Source organism: Python bivittatus, unplaced genomic scaffold (assembly GCF_059951505.1).
Source record: "Python bivittatus isolate LINGU-HERP-01145 unplaced genomic scaffold, Pbiv_v1 ctg000000_np1212, whole genome shotgun sequence".
Taxonomy (NCBI): domain Eukaryota; kingdom Metazoa; phylum Chordata; class Lepidosauria; order Squamata; family Pythonidae; genus Python; species Python bivittatus.
The window spans coordinates 1,162,267-1,187,095 of record NW_028277028.1 but is presented as its reverse complement, the minus strand read 5'-3'; the positions used below and the strand labels follow the sequence as shown (position 1 = coordinate 1,187,095).

The window sequence follows — 24,829 nt, the reverse complement described above, 5'->3', positions numbered from 1 at the left end:
ACTCAAGGCACCTATTACTGTTGGTACTATCTTTGCATTCTTTTGCCACAGTCGTTCTACTTCTATTTGCAGGTCTTTGTACAGTATTTTGTGATTTTCTCCAGTTCTTTCTCTTCTCTTCTGCTGTCTCCACATATAGCAATGTCCACTATCCAGACTTTTTTGTCTTTCTTATCAACAGTTGTTAAGTCTGGGGGGTTGTGTGGCAGGTGCTTGTCTGTTTGAATTCTAAAGTCCCAGAACATTTTAGCTTCTTCATTTTCTATTACTTTTGTGGTCCCACCAGTTCTTGTTTGCAGGCAAATGGTATTTCTTGCAGATATTCCAATGCACCATTGTTGCTACTTTGTCATGCTGTTGTTTGTAATCAGTCTGTGTGATCTTCTTGCAGCAGCTAATTAGATGGTCGGCTGTTTCTTTAGCTTCTTTGAAGAGGCAGCATTTGCTGTCCGTTGTTGTCTTCTTAATTCTGGCTTTGTATGCATTTGTTCTTAAGGCTTGGTCTTGTGCAGCCAGAATTAATCCCTCTGTCTCTTTCTTCAACTTTCCTGCTCTTAGCCATTGCCAGGTCTTCTTGTTATCTGCTTTGCCTGCTAGTTTTTTTGTGTACTGGCCATGCAATACTTTGCCTTGCCATGTCTCTTTTCTGTTCTTCCTTTGGTCTTTCTTGTAGGCCAGTTTGGTCTCTTCAGTATTCAGTAAACCTTCATGGTATACTAGTTTCAGTGCATCGTCTTCACTGTCCTTCAGATATTCTTCCAATGCCTTTTTTTCTTCTTCAACTATCTGGTGTACTTGCAACATTCCACACCCACCTATGCGGCTTGGTAAGTAGAGTTTGTCAATGTTGCAGCATGGTTGAATAATGCACGGTCATTATTCTTCTGGTGTTCCTATCCAGGGTTTCTAGTTCTGCTTGACTCCAGTCCACTATTCCAGCTGTGTATCTGATGACTGGAATTGCCCAGGTTGCCTTGATGCCTAATTGCCTTGATGGTATTTCCTCCACTGAGTTTGGACTTTAAGATCTTCACTCTCACGATGTACTGACTATTAACCTTCTTCTTGACTTCAATGTGCTTGATGTTGTCAGCTTGAAGGATGCCCAGGTATTTGTAGTGATCTTCTTCATCCAGACTCTTGATGTTATTTCCACATGGCATCTTGATACCTTCAGTTGTCACCATTTTTTCCCTGGTTGTTGTTGTTGTTGTGTTGTGTTGTTTTTTGTTTTTGAAATTTGTATACTTGAGCCACCACACAATCTACCTTATCCTGCTCCAGGAGCTGCTGTAAATGAGAAAGACTTATACCAACTTATAAATAATCTGTTATCTAGCAAGGTTTCTTGAAGTAGGAGTATATCAAATTCAGCTACATATTTCATGAAAGTGAAGTCTTTGGATTTAGCATTCCAGCTTGCGATTTTCCATGAAAGAATTGTTAAGGTTTTAGAGGTATCCAAATGTCAGTCTGAGTTCCAGCAGTGGCCATTGTAAGAGGCAGATCCTCATGAATGGTAGGAACATAAGTTGGTACATACTGTTTGGTTTTAAGATCAGGTATCAGAGAAATGGGTGTATTTTGGGTGTTAGAAAAATCAGTATCAATATAAGAAGACACAATTCCAGGGATGGCATGAGACCCAAAAACTTCTGCCTCTGAGTGATTTCTGGGATCAGAACTTTTCTCCTTTGTCAGTGTCCCATCTAACCCCCACAATGATTTATAAGTATTTGGGGGGGGATTCAATTAGGGAGCTACACTGTTGGAGGGTACTGTTGTTAAAAGCATGCCTGGATCCGATGAAAGCAAGAAATGAGCCTTTTTCTCAGGGTCTGCATACTTTAGCTTCTCTAATTGATGTAGCAATTTGTCAAGCTGCAGACTATCGGGGACTGGGTTAGACATTAAAGGTTCTCCATTAGTGGTCTGCGTGCCTGGGCTTTTTGTGGCTGTGGCAGCGTTAGCAATTTGCTGGTTGAGTTTATTGCCACAGTCCTGAGTACATGGTAGGACCAGTTTAATTAATGGTTTTGCTGTGGAGTGTATTGTCACCAATGTTTCTCTTAATTCATCCAGTCTCTGTATGGTGTCTGCTTGCTCTGAATCTGGCAGTGCATCAAATGAGTCGATCAACTTTACTTCCAATGAGTCCTAGGCAGAATCTCTAACTGTAGATAATGCAGTTTGTTGATTATCAGTTACATTTTGGTCACTCACTGAGAGCCACATCAGCCATGGATTGCTGTATTATATCTTCACTCATTTTGAACCTGTCTTTCTTGTCTCTTCCATTTTGTCACATTTGCCAGAACTGTATGGTGGAGTGATATACCACCCAGCTTCTTACCACCAAAATGGCTGTATAGCAAATTCTTCTCAAATGTGATTCCACTGTAGTTAATAAAATATTGATACCTGCTGGGAAGGTTTTCACTATAAAATCCTAAATAGGTAAATAAAATATGCTTTTGAAATTTGTGGCAGGCAAATATTTTAAATAACTTGCATGTAAAATTTAGTACATTCTGCTTTGTATGTATGTATGTAGTCAAGATTTCATGATTCAGCTTCACATAATTCATGGCAATTTGCAAAATACAACAAAAAATAAAACAGCCTGAAATAAAGTTAAAATAAAATAAAATACTGTATTCCAATATCAAAACTAACACAGCCTAGTCACCAATAGCATCCAACTTTAAATAGATTTTTTAAAGTCTGTTGAACACGTGCCCTTGCACAGTGAGAACAGTCCCACAATTAATTTTGCTTTTGGGTTGCCCATCTTAATGTGAAATCTATTTGTATCTTTGGCTGTCTGCTCATCTCATTTGCACTATTATGTCTGAATAAGTTGTTTTTTTCTGTTGAGATTACTTTGTTCAGAAGAGCAAGACAATTCAGTCAGATTAGCGTTAAACAGGCAAAGTTGAGGCATGAATTCTTTCATTCAAAACACAATTTCTGTTTTTCATATGAACCAAGAAATCATCCTTCTGACATGTTTTTTCTGGATGCAGACATTCTTTGACATTATATTAGCTAAATATCCATGCCCATCTTCATTAGAGCCCAGATCTCTTCAGGAGTTTTTTTTAAAAGAAGTGCTATTTGATTCATCCTTCCATCTTCATTAGACCCTATAGGCTGGAACTGTTTTTCCATCAGGATGTTTCTTTCACCAGAGTAGAGTTATATTCAGCTTCAGATCCATTACCTTCTCACAGGTACCAAGGATATTCCCTTGCATTCAAGGATATTGGACCAGTCTAACAAACTAAAATGAAATGGCAGAAGCTTTACCCTGGAGGGCACCAAATAGAAGGAGGAAGGAGCTCAGAATAGAAAATCACTTAGACACAGAAGACATATTTACCAATGAAGAACTATAGTTATGGGGAAGTAATCAGTTCTTCCCACTTCCTAATCACTTTATATTTTGGTATCCCACTTACTCTAAAAGCGATCAGTAATGATCCAGCAAGAGCACCAAATCACACATAATCCTATCCAAAGACCTCCAGAGGATCTAATATACATGAATTTCCCTAGCATTGTCCTTCCCCCTCATATTGCAGTGAACATTAATTCCACTTTTTTTTCCTGTTACAGTTAGCCATATATGAAAGTCCCTAACCTTTTAAGAAGGGTGGATTGATGAGAGAAGGGGCTCCCTACACTGCATATTGCAACACTTTCTCAGAAATCTCACCTTGTTTTGCTAATTACTTCAAAACAAAAGTGAAACTCTGTATTATACATTAAGTATATCTTGACCATTAATTTGCTTTTTTTCCTCTTCCATATGTCAGCCCTTCAAGGTAGTCTTGACCAGGAAACCAAAACCAAGAATATTAATACTACCTTTATTGTAAGGTTACAGTAACAGAGTTTTGCAAGTCTGAAAGCACTTCCCCCTCCCCTTTACATTCCAAAGAACTTGGGAGGATCAATTCTGAGACATTTTCTCCACCCCCAATTCTTTTTTTGGACTCAGATTTTGTTTATCAGACTGTTGTCTAGGCTGTGGCTCTTCCTCCTCTTCCTTTCAAGGTTATTCTCTCAGCCTATTACACATAGCCCTTTTTCCTTTTTGTGTCATGTCTGTTTGGACTGTAATAATATTGCAGAAAGAGAATATATTGTTTATTAGTAATAATTTAAGCTACTCTGGAGCCTTTTTGCTTGAGGAATGAAGTACAGGTAGTCCTCAGTTTATGACCATTCATTCAGCAACCATTCAAAGTAACAGCACTGAACAAGGGGGACTTACAACAGGTCTTCAGAGTTCCAGCCATCTCAGCATCCCCATGGCAATTCTGGTCCCAATTGCTGTCGTAAGCTGAGGACTACCTGTAAAATTATTTTACATAAATAATTTTTTAAATGACATGTTTCCTGCCTGTTCACAGATCTGATCACAGATGCCTTATTTTTCAGAGGCATTCACATATCCATTCCCACTGTAAAAATGGCAGTTATAGAATTGATCAGATAAATGCAGCATATGATACAGTGGGGCAAAAAAGTATTTAGTCAGCCACCAATTGTGCAAGTTCTCCCACTTAAAAAGATGAGAGAGGCCTGTAATTTTCATCATAGGTATACCTCAACTATGAGAGACAAAATGGGGGGGAAAATCCAGAAAATCACATTGTCTGATTTTTAAAGAATTTATTTGCAAATCATGGTGGAAAATAAGTATTTGGTCAATATCAAAAGTTCATCTCAATACTTTGTTATATATCCTTTGTTGGCAATGACAGAGGTCAAACGTTTTCTGTAAGTCTTCACAAGGTTTTCACACACTGTTGCTGGTATTTTGGCCCATTCCTCCATGCAGATCTCCTCTAGAGCAGTGATGTTTTGGGGCTGTCGCTGGGCAACACGGACTTTCAACTCGCTCCAAAGGTTTTCCATGGGGTTGAGATCTGGAGACTGGCTAGGCCACTCCAGGACCTTGAAATGCTTCTTACGAAGCCACTCCTTCGTTGCCTGGGCGGTGTGTTTGGGATCATTGTCATGCTGAAAGACCCAGCCACGTTTCATCTTCAATGCCCTTGCTGATGGAAGGAGGTGTTCACTCAGAATCTCACGATACATGGCCCCATTCATTCTTTCCTTTACACGGATCAGTCGTCCTGGTCCCTTTGCAGAAAAACAGCCCCAAAGCATGATGTTTCCACCCCCATGCTTCACAGTAGGTATGGTGTTCTTTGGATGCAACTCAGCATTCTCTCTCCTCCAAACATGACGAGTTGAGTTTAGACCAAAACGTTCTACTTTGGTTTCATCTGACCATATGACATTCTCCCAATCCTCTTCTGGATCATCCAAATGCTCTCTAGCAAACTTCAGACGGGCCCAGACATGTACTGGCTTAAGCAGGGGGACACATCTGGCACTGCAAGATTTGAGTCCCTGGCAGCGTAGTGTGTTACTGATGGTAGTCTTTGTTACTTTGGTCCCAGCTCTCTGCAGGTCATTCACTAGGCCCCCCCATGTGGTTCTGGGATTTTTGCTCACCATTCTTGTGATCATTTTGACCCCACGGGGTGAGATCTTGCGTGGAGCCCCAGATCGAGGGAGAGTATCAGTGGTCTTGTATGTCTTCCATTTTCTAATTATTGCTCCCACAGTTGATTTCTTCACACCAAGCTGCTTGCCTATTGCAGATTCAGTCTTCCCAGCCTGGTGCAGGTCTGCAATTTTCTTTCTGGTGTCCTTCGACAGCTCTTTGATCTTGGCCATAGTGGAATTTGGAGTGTGACTGTTTGAGGTTGTGGACAGGTGTCTTTTATACTGATAACAAGGTCAAACAGGTGCCATTACTACAGGTAACAAGTGGAGGACAGAGGAGCCTCTTAAAGAAGTAGTTACAGGTCTGTGAGAGCCAGACATCTTGCTTGTTTGTAGGTGACCAAATACTTATTTTCCACCATGATTTGCAAATAAATTCTTTAAAAATCAGACAATGTGATTTTCTGGATTTTTTCCCCCATTTTGTCTCTCATAGTTGAGGTATACCTATGATGAAAATTACAGGCCTCTCTCATCTTTTTAAGTGGGAGAACTTGCACAATTGGTGGCTGACTAAATACTTTTTTGCCCCACTGTAAGAAAAAAGTCCTATACTTGAGACCCAGGATTTCTAACTAGAGGCAGGGAACTATCACATATATATGGTCTCAGCTAAAATCAATCTAGAGGCTTGAATGCAATAGGCTAAAGGTCTATTATCTGTCAAAAAATTAGTGTTTGACTAAAAGAAACCCCTTTTACTTAACAGTAACTGTATTAGCAGGACTTTTGGAGGGTCATAGAAAGCTCAATAAGCTATAATATTGTGCAAAGTCACAGAGGCATACCAAACTTTTTTAGATCATTTTGTTTTTGAAGTATAGAGGCCTGCTCAAAAAAATTGCAAAGTCAAAGCAAAAATAGAATGGCCAACTAGGAAAAGAACATAATTGATTTAATTTAATTTATTTTAATGTATTTTAATTTTTTAAAAATACAGTTAACAGGATTGCATTTAATAATTTTCCCTTTCTGTGATCCTAAAAATTATAATTCAGGAGCACTTTTGGAGAAGCTCTGGGGACTGCACCAAACCCTTGGAGAAAGGGGGAGCTACATATGGACTTCAAACTACAGGTTATGCATTCCTTCTCTAAGGATCCCTTCCCACAACTTCTGAAATAACCTTTCTTTGTAAGCTTTTGTTCCCACAGTTTATATCATTCCATTAATTTTCCATTCTTCAAAGTTACTCAAAAAGACCTCAGTAGCCTATATCAAGCAATGCATAGGACAGAAGCCTAAGTCACACTTGATGTTTTCTTCAAAACAAAGATTGAAATATTTCCTTTTTTACTTTCAGACATTATCCGGCTTGCCAGATCAAGATTCCTTCTATGATGTTGTTGACTGTCTAGAAGAGCTAGGGATGGAAATTATTTCCCAGAAACATCTGAACAAGAAAGGATCAGATTTGGACTTAGTAGAGCAGTTCAACATTTATGAGGTAACATAATATGCCCTTCTCCTTTACAGCTTGCAAATATTTCATAGTTGAGTTTGCAAGGAAAGTAAATCCATAGTAATATTGGCCTATTTATTTTTATTTGGAAAGCCGAAGATCTGTTTATGTCCTACAGATGCAGGTACACAGTAGTATAGTTTATTATAAAATGCACTTTTTTACTAGACAGGGATAATACTATAGGGTAAAACAAGTATGTTTACTGAACTGTGTAACTACAACTGAATTGTGTTAATATTGATAGCTGTAATACTGATACAGTGCAGCAGTTTTATACTAATAGGGAATAAAAACATCCAATATTAAGAAAAGGCTCTATTTGGAACTGCTCCACATTGCATAATTATTATCCAGAATTATGCATTAATTGTGCAGTAAGTTCTCTTTTACCACTTTATATTAATGCTACTTCCCACCAGACTTCCAGCTTTGTTTCCCCACCTTCCCCACCATACATGACATATTCATAGCACTCTCCAAGATCCCTGCCTCTCTTTCCTTGAACCAGCCATCACTCCTTTGAGCTGACCCATGTGCGGCACACCACCTGCCTTTTCTTCCCTCACCCCAGCACTGGGTGCATCAAGTAGCAGCTAGCAGGGTGGAGGCACCACTGTGGAGCTTAATGTTGCCCCATTATTTAACAGGAGGGGGAAACTATTAGGATCCAGGAAGTGGGATAAAATGGGACTTCCCAAATTCCCCATCCCACAACTCCAGAGGAGACAGCAGAAGTCTTTGCACAGCTTTTCTCTTGGAGTAAGAGCCAAGTCAACATTTTATTGGCTTCATTTCTCAAACTGCACAAAAGCTCCTGCAACATCATGAGGACATAGGGCATGTTTTTTGGTGATTTCCCCACCACCACCCCCATGTATGAAAAAACCTTGATTGTAATGAATCCTTGATAAATAACAGTCATAAAAAGACATTTCCAGATGTCTCTGTGAGGCAAAACAAACATAAATCATGTAGGAATGTATTATATGCATTATCCATCACACTTTCCCTTTCATTCTTTTCAGATGACATTGAGACATGAAGATGGTGATGACAATGGAGAACCTCTTCCTACTGGCTGCAAAGACAGAAGAAGGGCCAGTCTTGGTTCCAGTGAACGAAGAGGACTAGAACGTAGGAGGAGCAGGAGGCATTCCATCCAGAGTGGCAAGAGCGCTTTATCAGCCCCTGCCAGCCCCTGTACTCATTCAAGCCCTAATTTTGTGTGTGGCCGTAGACAGAGCACTGAAGAATATAGTGAAAAGTAAGTATAGGGAATAAGAAATGTTCCTGGTTTCTTTATACCTTCTACACTTTCAGTTTACTGTGGCTCATAATTGGTTGATATAACTCCAACCCCACAGTTCTACTTAATTTTGCTTAAAATGACATAACACATGTAACATTTTTACAACATGCTATTTGCTCAGTTACTGATTTCTGAAAATGAAACAAAACAAGCAATTAATTCCTAGGGAAATAGCCTGCAGGAGTTGATACTTAAATAATTTTCCAAGAAAATGAAAATGGAAAAGAATGAATGTAAACAAGTTCTGTCTCCTTTCTGATAAGGCATGTAGGAGAAATGAAAATATTGTGGTTTGATGTAACCACAATCATACAAGAGCTTAAAAGAGGACAAGAAGTTATTACAAAAGAGAAGTTATTTAATGAATATGTTGACTGAAATATGTCATTTCAGTGCTGGCTTCTTAGCACCTACTTAGCTTTTTAATTAAAGAAATCAGTAACTTCTTTCCATTCATATAACATCCATATTATGGCAATACTGCTTTCATGTTTTCTCATTGATCATTTATGCTTGCAGACATATCAAATAATCCTTATCGTTGCCAATTATTGTGAAGAAGTACACATAGTGTGGTATATCCTTCAACTTACAAGCATACATTTTTAGATCAATAATTTTATTTCACTGATATACATTCATTTTTAATCTAAAAGTTTGGTTTGTGGTATGTGTAGGGGGAAGGTGTTTTGCCAGAAATATCAGTGTTTATGGTACAATAATTTTCAGATTTGAAAATTGAAACAGAATATTTTATAGGACCAGTCTAGACAACTGAGAACTACTATTTAATCTGGAACAGTGAACAGACTGTTCACTGTTAATTCAAATGTGTCTCAGTTTGGTGAAGGTTCCATAGTTATAAATACCAATGCATCTTTTTAGGCTGGGAAGAAGGATATGAAGACTAGGGAAGATGGGGAAATCTGGGGAAAACAGGCAGTACAATTTGAGGTACAAATTACAGGGATTTTTTTTTCAGATGATACATTTTGTTATCCCAAATCAATTTATAGATTGCAGTATTGTGTACTGGACAATCCTGTGACCTGTTGGGTCATCCTTTGAGAGAAAGGTAGTGCAGTCTAATGTGAACAAAATGACCTTTAAATTTTAGGCTGACCATATTTTTTTTTACCCCAGTTCTGGATGGTCCCATTATCGTCTTGAGTATATATCATAAATAGAAAAATAATTGTAATGGCAAATCAGTAATCAACTTTGCGAATAAAACTAGTCTGAACATTATGGAAATTTCATTTCCACAGAAGTAATGAGGTCCAGACTTTTTACACATTAAGTTAGTGGATTTTAGATACCTTGATTCAAAAATTGTTGCAGTATAATGCACCGTTTGGGCTAAATAGAGGGTACAGACAAACAGATAAACACAGTGAGAGTTTTAGTAGTATATAGATTTTAGTTTTGTAGCTATTTTTATTGCCGTATTTATCAGCGTTTAACGCGCACCTTAATTTTAAGAAGGACATTTGAGTAAAAAAAACTTAAATTTAAAATAAATGACTTGGGAGCCAAATAAAGGGAGCTCTGAACTTTTTGTTTATTAATATTTATACCACTTATAAGGTAAATACATAATATGAAAGAAAAAGCACCTCTTTGAACAAAGAGAGCTCAGGCAGTAGCACGAGCGATGGGGAGTGGCAGTTTTCACTCAGTCGCCTGCTGCTCACCTCCTGCTCTGTGGAGCTCAGGCGGCAGTGCGATCGATGGGAAGCAGCGGGTTTCGCTCGCTCGCTCACCACTCACCTCCTGCTCTGCGGCCTGGTTCCTAACATGCCACGGGCTGGTACCAGTCCGCAGCCCGGGGGCTGGGGACCCCTGTGCCAAACACTTTTGTCTTGATTTGATTAGGGATACCGGTAGTTTTAAGAAACTGAAGCAAGTAGTGTTTCACATCACCCGCATGGTCCGGCACTCGGTGTGTCAGAGCAAAGCGCTGGCGCTTTGCTCTGATTCATTACTACAAGCCGGAATGCTGCAAAGAGAGGAGGGAAGCTCGCGGTACTTTAGTGACATCACCTGCACGGTCTGGCGTGTATTAATGAGTCAGAGCAAAGCGCTTTGCTCTGACACACTGAGTGCCAGACCGCACGGGTGATGTTACTAAAGACTGCAAACAGAGGAGGCATGGTTTAAGTGCCATCAATCATAGGAGGAGGTGGGAAGCGCATGGTTGCAGCCCCGGTTACAGCCCTGACTCAAATGAAGCTCCACTCTCCCAGCCCTGCTGCTTGAGTATCGGCGTATAACACGCAGCTAGGATTTCAGCCCCAAATTTTAGGGGGGGAAGTGCGTGTTATATACCAGTAAATACGGTATGTATGTTGATTCACCTGAAGAGGGGGAAATATCAGCTGCCCTGCCTTCTTTGAGTCAGAAAGTCTGCTTTTTGTAACATTGCTACTCTTTCACTGGGTCTGAACCACTGAACCAGCTTCCTTACAAGTCTTGGACTTTTCCTTAAACATTCTAAAGCTTGTATGTAAAACTGTATGTTAACATCCTTGTTCACTCAGTTTGAATCATGAGTTCTCTGAAAAGGGAAGCTTCTTAGGTGTCTTGGGTGGCTCTACTACCAGTGAGGTCAATAACTCACTCTAAGCAATATCAAACCCATTATCTGAGACCCCTGCACTGTTGTACATGATGACAGTAACCTTCTGCATGCCCATTTCAGAATAGAACCTAGGAGGAAAAGAATCAAAAGCCAAGAAAGAACCACAAATTCACTCCCTTGTATCTTTCTACCATTACATCTCCCCGTCCTTCCCCCCAAAAACTGGCTTGTTGGTCTCATTCTCTCACACTTTACAACTTAAAAAACCATAAAGTATCTGTCAATCACAAAGTTCTGTATTTCATCCTATAGATTGCTTTCTATATATGATATACTCATATTAAACATTCTTCTTAATTCTGATAACTTTTTTTATCATGTGAAATAATCTTTTAAAAGAATTCATACATGTATATAGTAAATACATGTATATAGAATGAAAAATCTTTTTTCCATATTATGGTGATGTGTTAGCACATTGATCATAATCAATACAGTATATTGTTTTCTATCTAGAATTTAATTCATGTACGTATTATGTGGTATAAGCCATTATTGTCAGCTTCTGTGGCATTTGTGCTTGACAGTCTTTCTGTCTTAAAACTTAATTATGGCATTGCTTTGAGGATGAGTATAAAACATTGTGCAGTTGCAATATAATGAAAAGCATATGCCACATATGGCTTGTTGTTATATCTAAGGCAGGAATTTGGCTGGAGTTCATGTAAGTCATGTGATATTGTTACATTGGTTTATATGAAATAGATGGGGGTATACATATTTTGTCCTTTTGAAGAATAATTCAGATAAACCCTTTTAATTAGGTGCAACAAACATAACTAACCAGTAGGTGAGGCTGAGTTGACACTGAAATCTGTCATCCTATACATTTCCCCAACCCAAGGTCTCCATAATCAGTTGTTTCACCTTCTGTTGCTTGAGTACAAGGGGGATGTGTGTCTATGCTGCTAACTTATTCTATCACAGGGGTACACATTTGGGGCAGTACAGCGTGCACTTAATCTCTAAATAGCATGGTAGAGGTCATCCTCCAAAAAGTAAGTGATGTTTGGATGGGAACTAAATTTGATTAATATGATTAGTCCCTGTATATTTAATACATTTCTTCTTTTGCCAGATTAACATTTGGAATTTTGTAGCAACATGTGAAAGGGCTGAGTGTTTTAAAAATATTAGGGATGGCATAAAGAGTATTGCCAGGGTCTCTGAAGAGATGATACAGTATTTTAGACCTATCATTTTGTAAGTCTGTTTCACCAGCCATTGCTTTTTCTGGACCCAGCATTAATATAGCATGAGTTGAGAGACTGCAGTGAGCTAGATCAGAAATTCTTTCATTCCAAGAGGAGGTAATTTTATTTTACGGGATAAGCTGGGCCAGTACTAGCAGCCAAATATCTGTTTCAGCCAATACTTCAAACAGTAGAATCTATTGCAGGCCTGTACAAAGGCTCAGCAAGCTCTAGACAAGGAAATGCATTGGCTAGCGAGTGGGGAACTCCAAGTGAAGTTCTGTATTGCAAAGTCATGGAGACCTAGATATTTGAAAGCCTAAACATGCTCAGTTTGGTTGTTACTGATTTTCTGTCTGATGGAATAATTAGTGTAACATTTGATAAATACAGGTGTCTTCAACTGTGAGTAGTTAAATGTCTAGCTTTTCATATGACACTAGCATTTGTAGGCTTTGCTGAAGCCTGTGAGTTGAGTCATGGATAAAATGACAGTGTCATCAGCATGTAAAAGGATGGAAATTGATTTGTGGGCTTGTTGAAGGTGGAATTTGCATATGGCAAGGGGCTATATAATGTCAATATAAAATTTAAATAATAAAAGGTCCAGATTACATTCCTGTTTAATCCTCTTTTGAGTAATGATGGTTGCCACTATTCTGCATGAAACATCATTATCAGCTAAAGGAGGTGACAATGACTGTGTGTGTGCAGGTGTGCATGCATGTGTGTTTGTGACTGTGTATGTAGACTGTGCTGTCAGCCCCCCTCTTATCTACCACAGAATTGTGGTATTCAGATGATATTCAATGCACAAGATGGATCAGCACATATTCACCAACATCAGAGGGAATAGAATCAGAATCACAGTAAATCACACTGTAAGATTCATTTCTGAATAAACTTATAGAGAACTGAACCTTCTGTAAGAGTGATGATTTACGGACTGCAATTTAGCAAGAGTTCCCCAGATGTTGGAACATTGCTGCAATAATAGTATGGTACACAGAAAAAGGAGAAATGGCTATGTGTCTCTCCACACACAAACACAAAGTATTCCTAAAATATAGAAAAGAACTGAGTATGAAAAAAAGTAAACTTAATAGAGGCAGCATAGAAAGGATGATATTATTCAAATGAAATAAGAAGACGACAAATGTTTTAAAGCATGGACTCTGAAGTATCTTAATAACAAAGTCAACATTGAGTTAGATGACACTACCTATAGATGTAATAAGAGGACACCAAACTACACATAGTTTATAAACAAAATAGAAAATTACAAGAAAACAAAATGAACCAAGTATCTGGATGAAGTATAGGGCCAATATAATGGGAAAGGTGATTTAAAAAAAAATAATAACGCTGTCTTTGGAAAAAAGGATTGGAGAAGAGAATCCATAGGAGGAAAGAGGAAGAACAAAACAGAAGGGTAGAGTGACTAATGAACAAATGAAAGAAAGCTAGCTAATAACAACTAAAAAGGGAGCCAGTTTGGTCTAGTGGTTAAGGCACCAGGCTAGAAACCAGGAGACTGTGAGTTCTAGTCCTGCCTTAGGCATGAAAGCCAGCTGGGTGACTTTGGGCCAGTCACGCTCTCTCAGCCCAACCTACCTCACAGGGTTGTTGTTGTGGGGAAAATAGGAGGAGGAATGAGTATTGCGTATGTTTGCCGCCTTGAGTTATTTATAAAAATAATAAAGGCTGCATTAAAAAAATACACTATCACATAATAATATATGAGACACTGACAATAATAAAGTGGAGCCACTTGAAACAAATATTAAAAAATAATAAAGATCTCTTCAGTTCTCTTCAGTTCTCAGAGCTCTGTGGTGTCACTCTAACCTGACAACAGATATGTTAATCACTTGACAGATAATTCATTACTTCCCTTGTCTCTCCATTTCCACCATGGCATTTTACACACATGAATGTTCTTTTTGTTGTTGTCCAGTGTCACTGTGTAGCAGCAAAGCTCCCAAGAAACTGATCAAAATTGGAATGTCTCTGAGGCTCCAAATCCCCAAGCCACTGAAAAACTGATCTGAATTATTTTGCACCTCGTTTTATTAGCAGATATAGTCCATGCTTTGGCAATTTAATTATTTCTGTTCTTTCTTTCTTTCTTTCTTTCTTTCTTTCTTTCTTTCTTTCTTTCTTTCTTTCTTTCTTTCTTTCTTTCTCTCATTTCTACTTTATTTTGTTTCGCTGATAATATCGCCTTAGAACTCTCATGTGTCTTGTGTTGCTGTCCAACTTGCATGCCTCTTTACCTTGTTTTGTCCTAGAGAGGAGGCATATGACGAGGAGGAAGAGGAACAGCCAGTCACAGAGCCCAGTACAGAGGATGAGGGGGAGGAAGAGGCTACTAGGCAGGTCAAAGCCAGGTACTAGGATCATGACCTCCATAACATCTTCAAGACTTTTTGAAATAAACATCTCATTAAACTAACAACAAAACCTTTGCAATATTACAAGTTATTGTTACAATGTATATTTTACTAAAATTAAACCCACACATAATGTCTCTTTGTATTTAGATTGGATTTCACCCAGACTTAATCATGGTTAGAGTATACCCATATAAATTAGTCATGACTGTCTTGTCCCATTGATTTCAGTGGTTTTACTTTACCATAATTAAGTTGGAATAAACCATTTTTTAAAAATTGTGTGTTATTTTTTAAAAAACAAAAGCAGTGGAAGAACTACATTTCCTGAACTCTCCTCAGCACAGCCAGAACAGAAGCTCACCAGAATCAGGGTGTTTCCCTCTTCCCATTTTCATTGGATTTTTTGTTTGTTTGTTTGTTTGTTTGTTTAGTTCCCCATCTCTAATAGAGCATCCTCAGCAGAGCAGTTACAGTGCTGCAAAACTCCAACTTTGCCTAGATTACTTCTATGGTGGACCTATCTCTCTGACAGCAGAAGGGGAACTGCATAATATTCCCCTGCATAATATTGTATAACATCTGAGATACTTTCACAGGAATCATGATTGCACCCTTACTTTTTGAAAATTTTATAGAAGACAATATTTAGTACAAGCCACTATTTTAATAGGAAAAAAGATAGATAGATAGATAGATAGATAGATAGATAGATAGATAGATAGATAGATAGATAGATAGATAGATAGATAGATGTTCTTTCATGGACATTTCCATTCTGAATTATATTCAGAAATTCTCACTCTTAATTTGAGCAGAGAAAAAAAATGAATTGACCAAACATATTTCTCCCAAATATATCAGAGGACACCACCTGAATGTCAGGAGCTATTTTCTGGAATTCTCAACTATTTATAGATGAGAAAGGCAAACATATGGATACAATGGGCTCATTTTGGGAAGTTTTCTCCAAGGTCATGAGTAAATATCATAGTTTCAATAAACACCAATTTGCCCATGCAACTTTCTACCTGACTTTTATATTTAATTTTTGAAAATGCCTTTTTAAACAGAATCTAAATGGGAAGTTGGTATTTGACAAAACAAAGTGCCATCCTTTATAAGGATTAAAATAAAAGATAGCTACAACCTAGTGCTTAATTTCTACCTTCAAAATGGTAAGGTGGGATGCTAGGAACCATTTAGGGGCACTAGAACTTAGAGCCATCGTATGTAGTAGTTAAGGCACCAGGCCTTAATTACTCACAGGAGTCTGAGTTCTAGTCCTTCCTTGCTGGGTGACTTTTGTTCATTCTCTCTCAGCTCTGGGGAGAGGGCAGTGGCAAACCACTTAAGAAAATGTTGCCAAGAAAACCACACAGACTTTTCCAGGAATTTCCAGGAGTTGAGACTGACTTGAAGAAACCTTCCTCCAAAAAAATGACCTTATCAGTTTCCCTTCAGGAAAGAATTTTGTGATTGGCCATACATATCACAGTTCATTTGGTGAACTGGCAATCCACAACACATAGTTATTTTATGAGAGCGCCCATAACTTGGTTTCAAAATTCAAAATTTGCCAATTAATTCTGACGAGTTCTCCCTGTCTTCCTGACAGATGAAGTAAGTGTATAACTAAAATTCTACTGTAGTTATTTCTCTTTGCTCTTAGCATAACCTGTTTATTGAAATACTTGCATAATATCATTTTCTGTCCTGTCTTTTTCTACCTTTCCTTACTTGTCTTCTCATCTGCCTTTTCTATCCAGTGGGTTCTCAGAAATACAGAAGGTTAAACATGCTTCACAGGATTCTGATACTTCAACCATCTCAAGTATTGTTTCTCAGGATGAAAAGCCTTCCAGGAACTGTAGAACAAATATTTCCAGGAGCTCATCACCGCTTGTGACTGATTCAGTTGCTTCACACTCTTTTTCTCATCATTCATCACTCTCCTCATCTGTCTTCAACAGCTCTTCCCAAAATTCTTCATGTGTTACTCCAAAGGCATCTCCAAATGTTGAGAAATTACCTTATGTACCATATAGCCCCTTTCACCTCTTCTCGTATGATGTTGAAGAGCCTCAAACAGCAATGAAAGAAAAGGAAGCAGACGAGTTCAGGGAAAACAGGTAGCACTTCTCAAAAGTTTCAAGGAAGTTTTATAGCAAGATAATTAAGATTGCCACAGTTAAGAAATGTGAGAAGAAGATTAAGAAATTCATCATGGGGGGGGGGGGGTCTTTGGAATTCTTTCATTATTTTGCAGTTTATCTCCAAGCTATAAACAGAATTCATTGTGAAAAAAATGTGTGACAAAATCCAAATTAAATAATTCCATAATGCAGTTATCTTATTTGAAGTTCACATTTTGAATTTCACTGTTGTACACTATAGTACAGCTATACAGTCCAACTCATATAGGCCCTATCCTTGTTGTTTGTAACTTTGTCACACGCTGAGCATCACTGTGAAAACTTACCTAAAATCATGCAAACTCACCAACTCTTAAGAGATTTAAATGATCTTCCCTGAAATTTACACCTTGCATGATTCTGGCATATATTACATTCAATGTGCTGCCAAGCATTCTCTTATTTATATACCAGAGAACTGTGGTATTAAATGGTATTAAAAGTCTTTTGTAGATTTTAGGCCAACTCACAAATGTCAGTCAGAGTAATGCACATTCACTAGTAGCAGACAGGTAAGTATGATCAGAACAATCACAATCTATGTCATGCTAAGATTCATTTCGAAACAGAAAGTCATATTCATGGCCTTCTATCAGATTGATAGCATAAGGATAATAACACTTGAAAATTAGCAAGAATTTTCCAAATATTGTTGCAATAGTAGTATGGTGTGGTTTGTCCATCACACAGGGTTTTCTTTTTCTTTTTCTTTTCCTTTTTTTTTGAGTGTTAACCACGCAGAGTCATTCTGGAGTTGGGCAGCCTCTAAATCTAAATAATATTCTTGTCCATTATTCACCAAATGGAAAAAAATTGTGCTTTGTTACATGCAGATGATGCTGTTCTTTCACATACTAGATTGGATTTGAAACACCACCTTGAGGCACTAGTCAAGAATTGCCAAGAGTAATTACAAATTAACTATGATAAAACTAAATGTTGGGTTTTGAGAAAAAATTCAAAAAGTATAGCTGGAAAATTCAAGATCATATGATAAAACAAGTTGAGAATTTTACTTATCTGGGCATTTTATTTAGCCATGCCAGGACAGCAATTTTTTTTTTGTAATTATATCTTCTCTCTTGGCAACTTACCCAGAACTTGGTGACTCTCAAAATTCAGTGTCCAAATTAAATTAGTTTAGCCAAAGAAATTAAGTTCTTACTTTGAACTTTTGGAAATTTTCTTAAATGATTTTTTAAATCTGTTCTGTTCATAACTCCAGGTTGGAAATAGGTTTTTGTTAGTGCCCTGTTGAGAAAAGAACCTCTTTATTGATTTTTTCTATATTACAAAGCTGCATTATATTTTGTGAGTAATGACATTCATCTTATTTTTCTATCTCTTTCTTTTGTATAGTGGCTTTAAAGCTTCAATCATAGCAGCAGCACTTGTAATTTGTGATGGGTCAAGCTTCAGTTCAGAAGCTACAGTATAAGGGTTCCTTTTCTTTCTCATTTGTTCTCTGCTGCTTTCACCACATTTAGGAGATCATCTTCACTATTTAAGCTTGAAATTTGTACATTTAGTTCTTCTAAATTCTAAATGATTCTGCTTCTCTAAAGATGTTGTTTTCACTTTGGAGAACTTCCCTTATAATTAAAAATTAATTATAAGCATGTCATCTTATTTAGTTTTCCCTAGGGGTTTTGTGCACTTAAGCCCTAAAAGATAATGAGCATCCTCTTCACTTCATTTAGTTGTCAAGCCACACCCCAGCAGGTTTATTTTTGTTGGCTAGAAGACAAATTTTATTTTGCTTTGATAGAACAGCATATTCCAATAGAATTATTGCAGATGCCTAACATTTCTTTCAACTAATTATATGGACTAGAAGCTTATAAATCACAAAATTTCATCCCAAGACAAACTTACACATTTCTTAGTAAAAGAGAAAATATTTCCTAATAGGGGAAGACTGCTGTAGTCTAAACAAACTACAGATAGTCCTTGGGTTATGACGGCAATTGGGACAGGAAAGCAACGTGGCCACAAAGTGCGCCATCATATGACTGCATTGCTTAGCAACGACAATCCTGGTACTCCAGTTGCCATTGTAACCCCAAGACACATGAGTCGAAAACAGGAAGTGGTGGGAGTCCCAGGTAAGGAGCACGGGTTTGCTGCTGGGGGAGGCCTAGTGCAGGATGCGTGTGAGTGCAGGAAGGCTGGGGGGGTGGATGGTATGGGACCAGCACAGGAAGTCCAAGGGGTGGATGGCGCGAGCACAGGAAGGCCAAGGGGTGGATGGTGCAGCGCAAACACAGAAAGACTAAGGGTAGATGGCACAGCATGGCATGAGTACAGGAAGGCCAGGACGTAGATGGCAGGGTGTGAGCACAGGGAGGCCAGGGGACTTACCAGAGCAACTTGCCACCTTCCCTGCCGGCTTCCCCATTGCCTTTGGTTGTGAGAAACCAGCAGGGAAAGTCACAAATAATGATCACGTGACCACGGGATGCTTCAACCATCATAAGTGTGAGCCGGTTGCCAAGTGCCCAAATCTTGATCACATGACCACGGGGGCACTCCAGTGGTCAGAACTTTGAGGACCAATCATAAGTACCACTCATTCAGCTCTGTTGCAACTTCAAAAAGTTGCTGAATGAGTGGTTGGTAAGTGAAGACTAACTGTATTCCCAGAAAGGCTATTGGTACTGTTACTCTGATACATGCTATGAGGAAAATGGTGTCTTGTTCTGAAGCTTCTTTTCTCTGATAGTATCTCTGGGATCTTGGGAAAGAAGTATATGGTGCCTGGATCCACAATTAAAAATTATGAAGATTTGGCCAATAGCAAAGGCAGAGGAGGTCCGAGAAGGCCTGTTACGGATATTATGCACACACTGATTATAGTTGATCTTCAAGCTGACATATAGAAATATTTAGATGGTTTAGAATGTAAGTTTCAGAATGTGCGTAGATTTTGCATTTCTTTGTAGATAGAAGGAGTGAAGCTGTTTATGTGCATTGAGCAGATGTAACTATATAGAATTTTCCCCCAAATTGGTACACTCCAGATATACTGTATTTCCAATACATCTGGAATGAATTACATAAGGGAAAGATGCACTACAGGACAAAGATTGGGTTACCAACTATTGAAGAAACTTTGTAAGATAAATGTTTGTTAGTAAATATATGCAAATGGTGGTAAAAAGGCTTTCAGAAAATATGCAGAGACAGAAACCTCTGGGTCTTTTTCTCCAGTGGCTACTTCAGGAACCAGTGGAAAAGAACCTCATTCTTACTGATGAACTAGTAACTACAGTCTCTCCTCATTTAATGACTGCAATTCATTCCAGCGAAATGGTCACTAAGCAAACCAGGTGACAGAGAGAGAGAGAGAGAGAGGCGCTGCAAAGATTGGTGGATGCTGCCATCGCATTTAGATAAAAGTTCTCTTGTACAGCAATGCCAGCATTACTCTCACATCACCATGCATTGTCATGCGCAGAAATTTGGTCATAAGTGTGTGCATTGGTCGGGAAACTATTTTTTTTTACTACCATTTCTTACCATTGAATTTGCAAATGGTCACTAACTGAGGTAGTTGCTAAACGAGGACTGGCTGTATATTCCAAGATACACAAACAGCAGTTTAGGGGAGTTGAAAGCATTAAGAAGTACAGGACACATTCTGTCTGCTACACCTAGGAGGAAGAATACTTTCCAGTTACAAGTGCAGAAACAATGAATACATATTCCTCTGGTGCTAACAAAATAAGACGTTTACCACCAAGCAGAAAAAAACAACCCTCTCATTCTTTATCCTAGCCTTAGAGATTATTGTTAGGACTATGTTCGGAATCTGGGTAAAAAATTGAAGACAAAGCATGAAGAGTTGTACTTGACGAAGGAGTAAAAGTCACTATCCTTTTCAAGCTTCTTCATGAAACAGTAACCCTTCTTTTGCCAATTCCTCCCTGGAAAAGTCTTGATTTGTGGGGCCCCAGTGAGTCAAACTACTCCATCTAGGCCATTGTGTAGTTGGATTTCTTGAGGAAACTGGAGTTTAGAAGGGGGCTTCATACAATGGCCTGACTCTACCACAGTCCCAAAAATTACTATCAGTTGTGAAGATCAGAACCCATCTTGCACATTTTTATATGTTTAATTATTAAAATTCTACACATAAAATAAACATTAAAACACAATACATAACTATAGAAACATAAACCTGCAAATACAAAACTAAACATCTAACTTAAAAAACATAGTCCCCTTCCACCCTTCACATTCCTCATGGATCCATTAACCATTTCTTATTCTTCTATACAGTTATAATCACTATTTTTTCTATTATATCACCTTATTTAATCTATAAAACCCTTTATCATCAAACTATTTTTCTCTACTTTTGTAATATAATCCATACTCCAGTCTTTAATAAAAGCCTCTGTAGATTTCTCTCTCATTACCAACTTACACATTTTTAAAGGGCTGATTACTTACTATATCAAGAAAACTGAACCAATTCTTGGAGACCTTAAGAAATTCATTCACCATCATTGGAGAATTGCACTATGTAAGAAAACGCCATCTTGGTAAGACAAGAGCTTCTAGATTCTGAGTTGACCACTATATTGAGGGCACTGTCTGAACTTATTAAATCTCAAGGGCAGATTCCCTAGGGCTGCCATCAAAATTGCCAGTGTGAGCAATCATGACACTTTTGAGAGACTAAACTAAAAATTAGTTGGCATTTGTTTGTTTGTTTGTTTGTTTGTTTATAACAAAATGCATTGGAAACAGAAAGAAACCCACAGCCTAAGCCTAGGATTCTAGAAAGAATACATTTGTAAGACTCTGACTTTGAATTGTTATAACCTAACATTTCCTTTTTCACGAAAGGAATCCCACGCAAACGACAAGCATGATATATCATTAGTCCCATAACAGATCCGTCTCTATTTAATTAATCAAGCACAGGACTTTCTGGATAGCCACACCTAAGTTCATGTTTGTCAAAAGTATATCTTAGATTATTAGATTAGCTGAAGACCATGCCCTTAAATTTTGATTGATTGAGTGATTATGTGCCATCAAGTTAGTGTCGACTCTTAGCAACCATATAGATATATTTTTTTCTATTACTATTTGCCCCTAACTGTTCCTTCAGGACTTCCAACAGTACACCCATCTCCACTGTAACTGAGTCCATGCACTTTGCTGCTGGTCATCCTCCTCTTTTTTCTTCCACCTTTTCCAGCATCAGAGTCTTCTCCAGAGAGCTAGATCATCATATAATGCATTCAAAGTAAATTTCTATTAGTGTGCTTTATTTCTAGTTGTTTAGCCTTATAACTTTTACTGCTATTGTTTTTATATAGTAGAATTTATATCACGCTATTTTATACTCACAGGTTTAATATCAACATTAATTATAATTTTCCTTGTAGATTTCAGTGATACAGTAATTTTATATTCTTCGGTTAGTAATTCTGATTTCTAGCTATTTTTCCTTTTTTTTTTTTTTTTGCATATTAGCATTTATATCATGCCACTGTAGTTCCCATAATCTTAATCTTAGTATTTTAGTGACATTGTGATTTTACAGTTGCATTAGTAATTCTAAATTTTAATTATTCTTCCACAGCACATATAGGGTAGACTGTTTATGTTGGGATGTTGTAGATTGTCATCATCTTATGTTGATCAGTGACCGAAAATGCCAGCCTGTAACCAGGACAGCCAAAGGAGGAGCAAAGGATCACAGCTGGGAGACCAGCTAAGGACAGGGCTAGCTAAGTGTGGGCAATTCAGACCTGTCTGTAAAAGTGGAGGAGGAAGAGGAGGAGGAGGAAGAAAAGAAGCACACAGAAACGCTAGGGATAGTAAACCCATAGAAACTTATAGGAATGTCCTTAGTTTAAAATGTATAGTAAAGAACTTAAAGCAGCACACACACAAATATATACATGAAGATACATCTTACAGGAAAGATTTAGTATTAAGATAAAAACAGTTTTCTTTTGAAATTGGTCTGTGAAGATGGGAAGAATTTTCATAAGATTTTACTAGATACTATAGATATAGTACTTTTTGAAGATATACACAACTATGGAACCACTGATTAACCTAAAAAGGCAATGCCAGTTCATAACATGGCACTCCAAAAAGAAAGGGGAAGAGAATTTCAAGTAAACCACTGGAAACTCCAAGTATACTTTTCAATCTATTTTCTGCCTAAACTATATTGGCCTTTTTCCCAACAAACAGAAGGAATTTAAAAAAAAAAAAAAAAAAGATCCAGAGAGGCGCATTTCATGGGAGCAAAAATGTTTATGAAATGTACTCACCTTTTTTCATCTCAGCATTTCTCTAGTCTTTTTATTTTACAAGATAGAATTAAAACTGCACTCACTAGTTGTTTGCTAGATCAGTGCCCAACTATGGTAGCCATTGAGTTCAAAAACACTAAGATTGCTGATAAGCATTTGACACTTGCTTTTAATATTTCATAGCATTCAATTATTTAAATGTTTGACTACCTGTATTTAAGCTTGTGCTATTTTTGTGATGTTTACTGTGAACGTGAGTTAAAGTCTGCACATACCTCTTGATAGACAATATCTCTTATCTGATCAAGTTCATTGTTTTGAGAGTAGTGATTATGCATATGAGTTTTCTATAAATTTGATGTGCTGTCTTGCTTCTACCACCCCCATACATCCATTCTGGAACAGAACATCTAAAATGGACTCATGTTCAGTCTAAAATGTATAGGTCAACTAGATTTCTTCCCTGTTTCCCCACAGAGGCAGATAGGAACTAATGGTTGAAACTGCACAGAGATAGATTTGGGTTGGGTATTAGGTGGATTTTTCTTACTGTAAAACCTAGTAGCCCATGGAATGGGTTGCATTATTAGGAGTGTCGCCTGGAGGTCTTCAATCAGGCTGGATAGCCATCTGTCCAAAATGTTTTAGCAGATCCTGCACTGAGCAAGAGGCAGAATTAATGAGATCTGAGGTCTCTTCCAACTCTATGATTGTATGATTCTGGAACAGTCTAGTGACTATACACTGAATGGGTTTGACAATAAAGTTGTATTCACATAATATACTGTGGTGCTTAAAAATTCATGAACCCTTTTGAATTTTCAATATTTCTGCATAAATATAACTTAAAACATGATATGTCTTCCACACAAGTCCTAAAGCTACATAAAGAGAACCCAATTAAACAAATGAGTCAAAAACATTGTACTTGTTCATTGAGGAAAATGATCCAGGTCATATTTATGGAGAAATAGTGAAAATTCAAAAGGTTTTATTTATTGATTTTCAATAAAGAATAAAATGTAAGGAAACAGAAAAAACAAACAGAAAAATTCAAGGAAAAAAATTAAAAGTGCAGAAAAGGAAAAGGAAAAGAGAGAAAGAATAGGTGACTTCTGACTTTCTCTGTTGCAGAGAATATAGAATGTATACATCTTTTACTCTAAGAACATAAAAAAAATACTTCTCTAATCCTAAAATCTAATAATTGTCAAATCCGCAAGTCAACATGGCATTTTACAATCCCAAGCAAAAAAGAAAACCAAAAGCAATTTCCAAACAAAAGCAAGGCTAACCCCCCCCCATTTTTTAATCTCAATACATTATGTCACCGTCTCTGCCACTGCCATTAATGTCCAATTGTAAATATCTCTGTGTTTTGTCATCTATGTGCATATAAAAATCTCAGTAGTATTGTCATATACCATCATTCCTTCCCAAAGGTAATAGAAATATCACTTATATTTCCCACTAACATTCCCCTATATAATCCTAGTAACTTCCTCAGTCAGTCCTAATCAACAAGAAACCCATCTAATAACTATTAGGAGTCACAACCTATATTCATTTGTACTACTATTAAGCAGCAGTAATCTTAATAACATCACAATACAGTCCTGGTTCCAAAAAATTGCCATTAATCATGAAACCACAGCCTATTTTTTAACCATAATCAAACAGATTTACTTTATACACTTTCTGTTTACTTTTAAGAGATTCATTCTTTAATCCTAATAGATAGTACCCCACATATTGAGACTTTA

The 24,829-nt window shown here is 37.6% G+C and overlaps 1 protein-coding gene across 10 annotated transcripts in view; it reads left to right on the top strand.

The window, feature by feature from the left end:
• FHOD3 (formin homology 2 domain containing 3) overlaps positions 1 to 24,829 on the top strand; it is a 330,045-nt gene that overhangs the window by 199,853 nt on the left and 105,363 nt on the right. For 7 of the 10 annotated variants that reach the window (XR_015794612.1, XM_088133068.1, XM_088132739.1 and 4 more), the window contains exons 9-12: positions 6,890 to 7,033; positions 8,077 to 8,315; positions 14,486 to 14,584; positions 16,357 to 16,719. Coding sequence is in view for 9 of the 10 variants with exons in the window: in XM_088133068.1 (XP_087989194.1) it covers positions 6,890 to 7,033; positions 8,077 to 8,315; positions 14,486 to 14,584; positions 16,357 to 16,719 (845 nt within the window). In the remaining variant the exon portion in view is untranslated. The remainder of the gene's footprint in view (positions 1 to 6,889; positions 7,034 to 8,076; positions 8,316 to 14,485; positions 14,585 to 16,356; positions 16,720 to 24,829) is intronic. The other 3 variants (XM_088132846.1, XM_088132960.1, XM_088133023.1) reach the window with 3 other exon arrangements.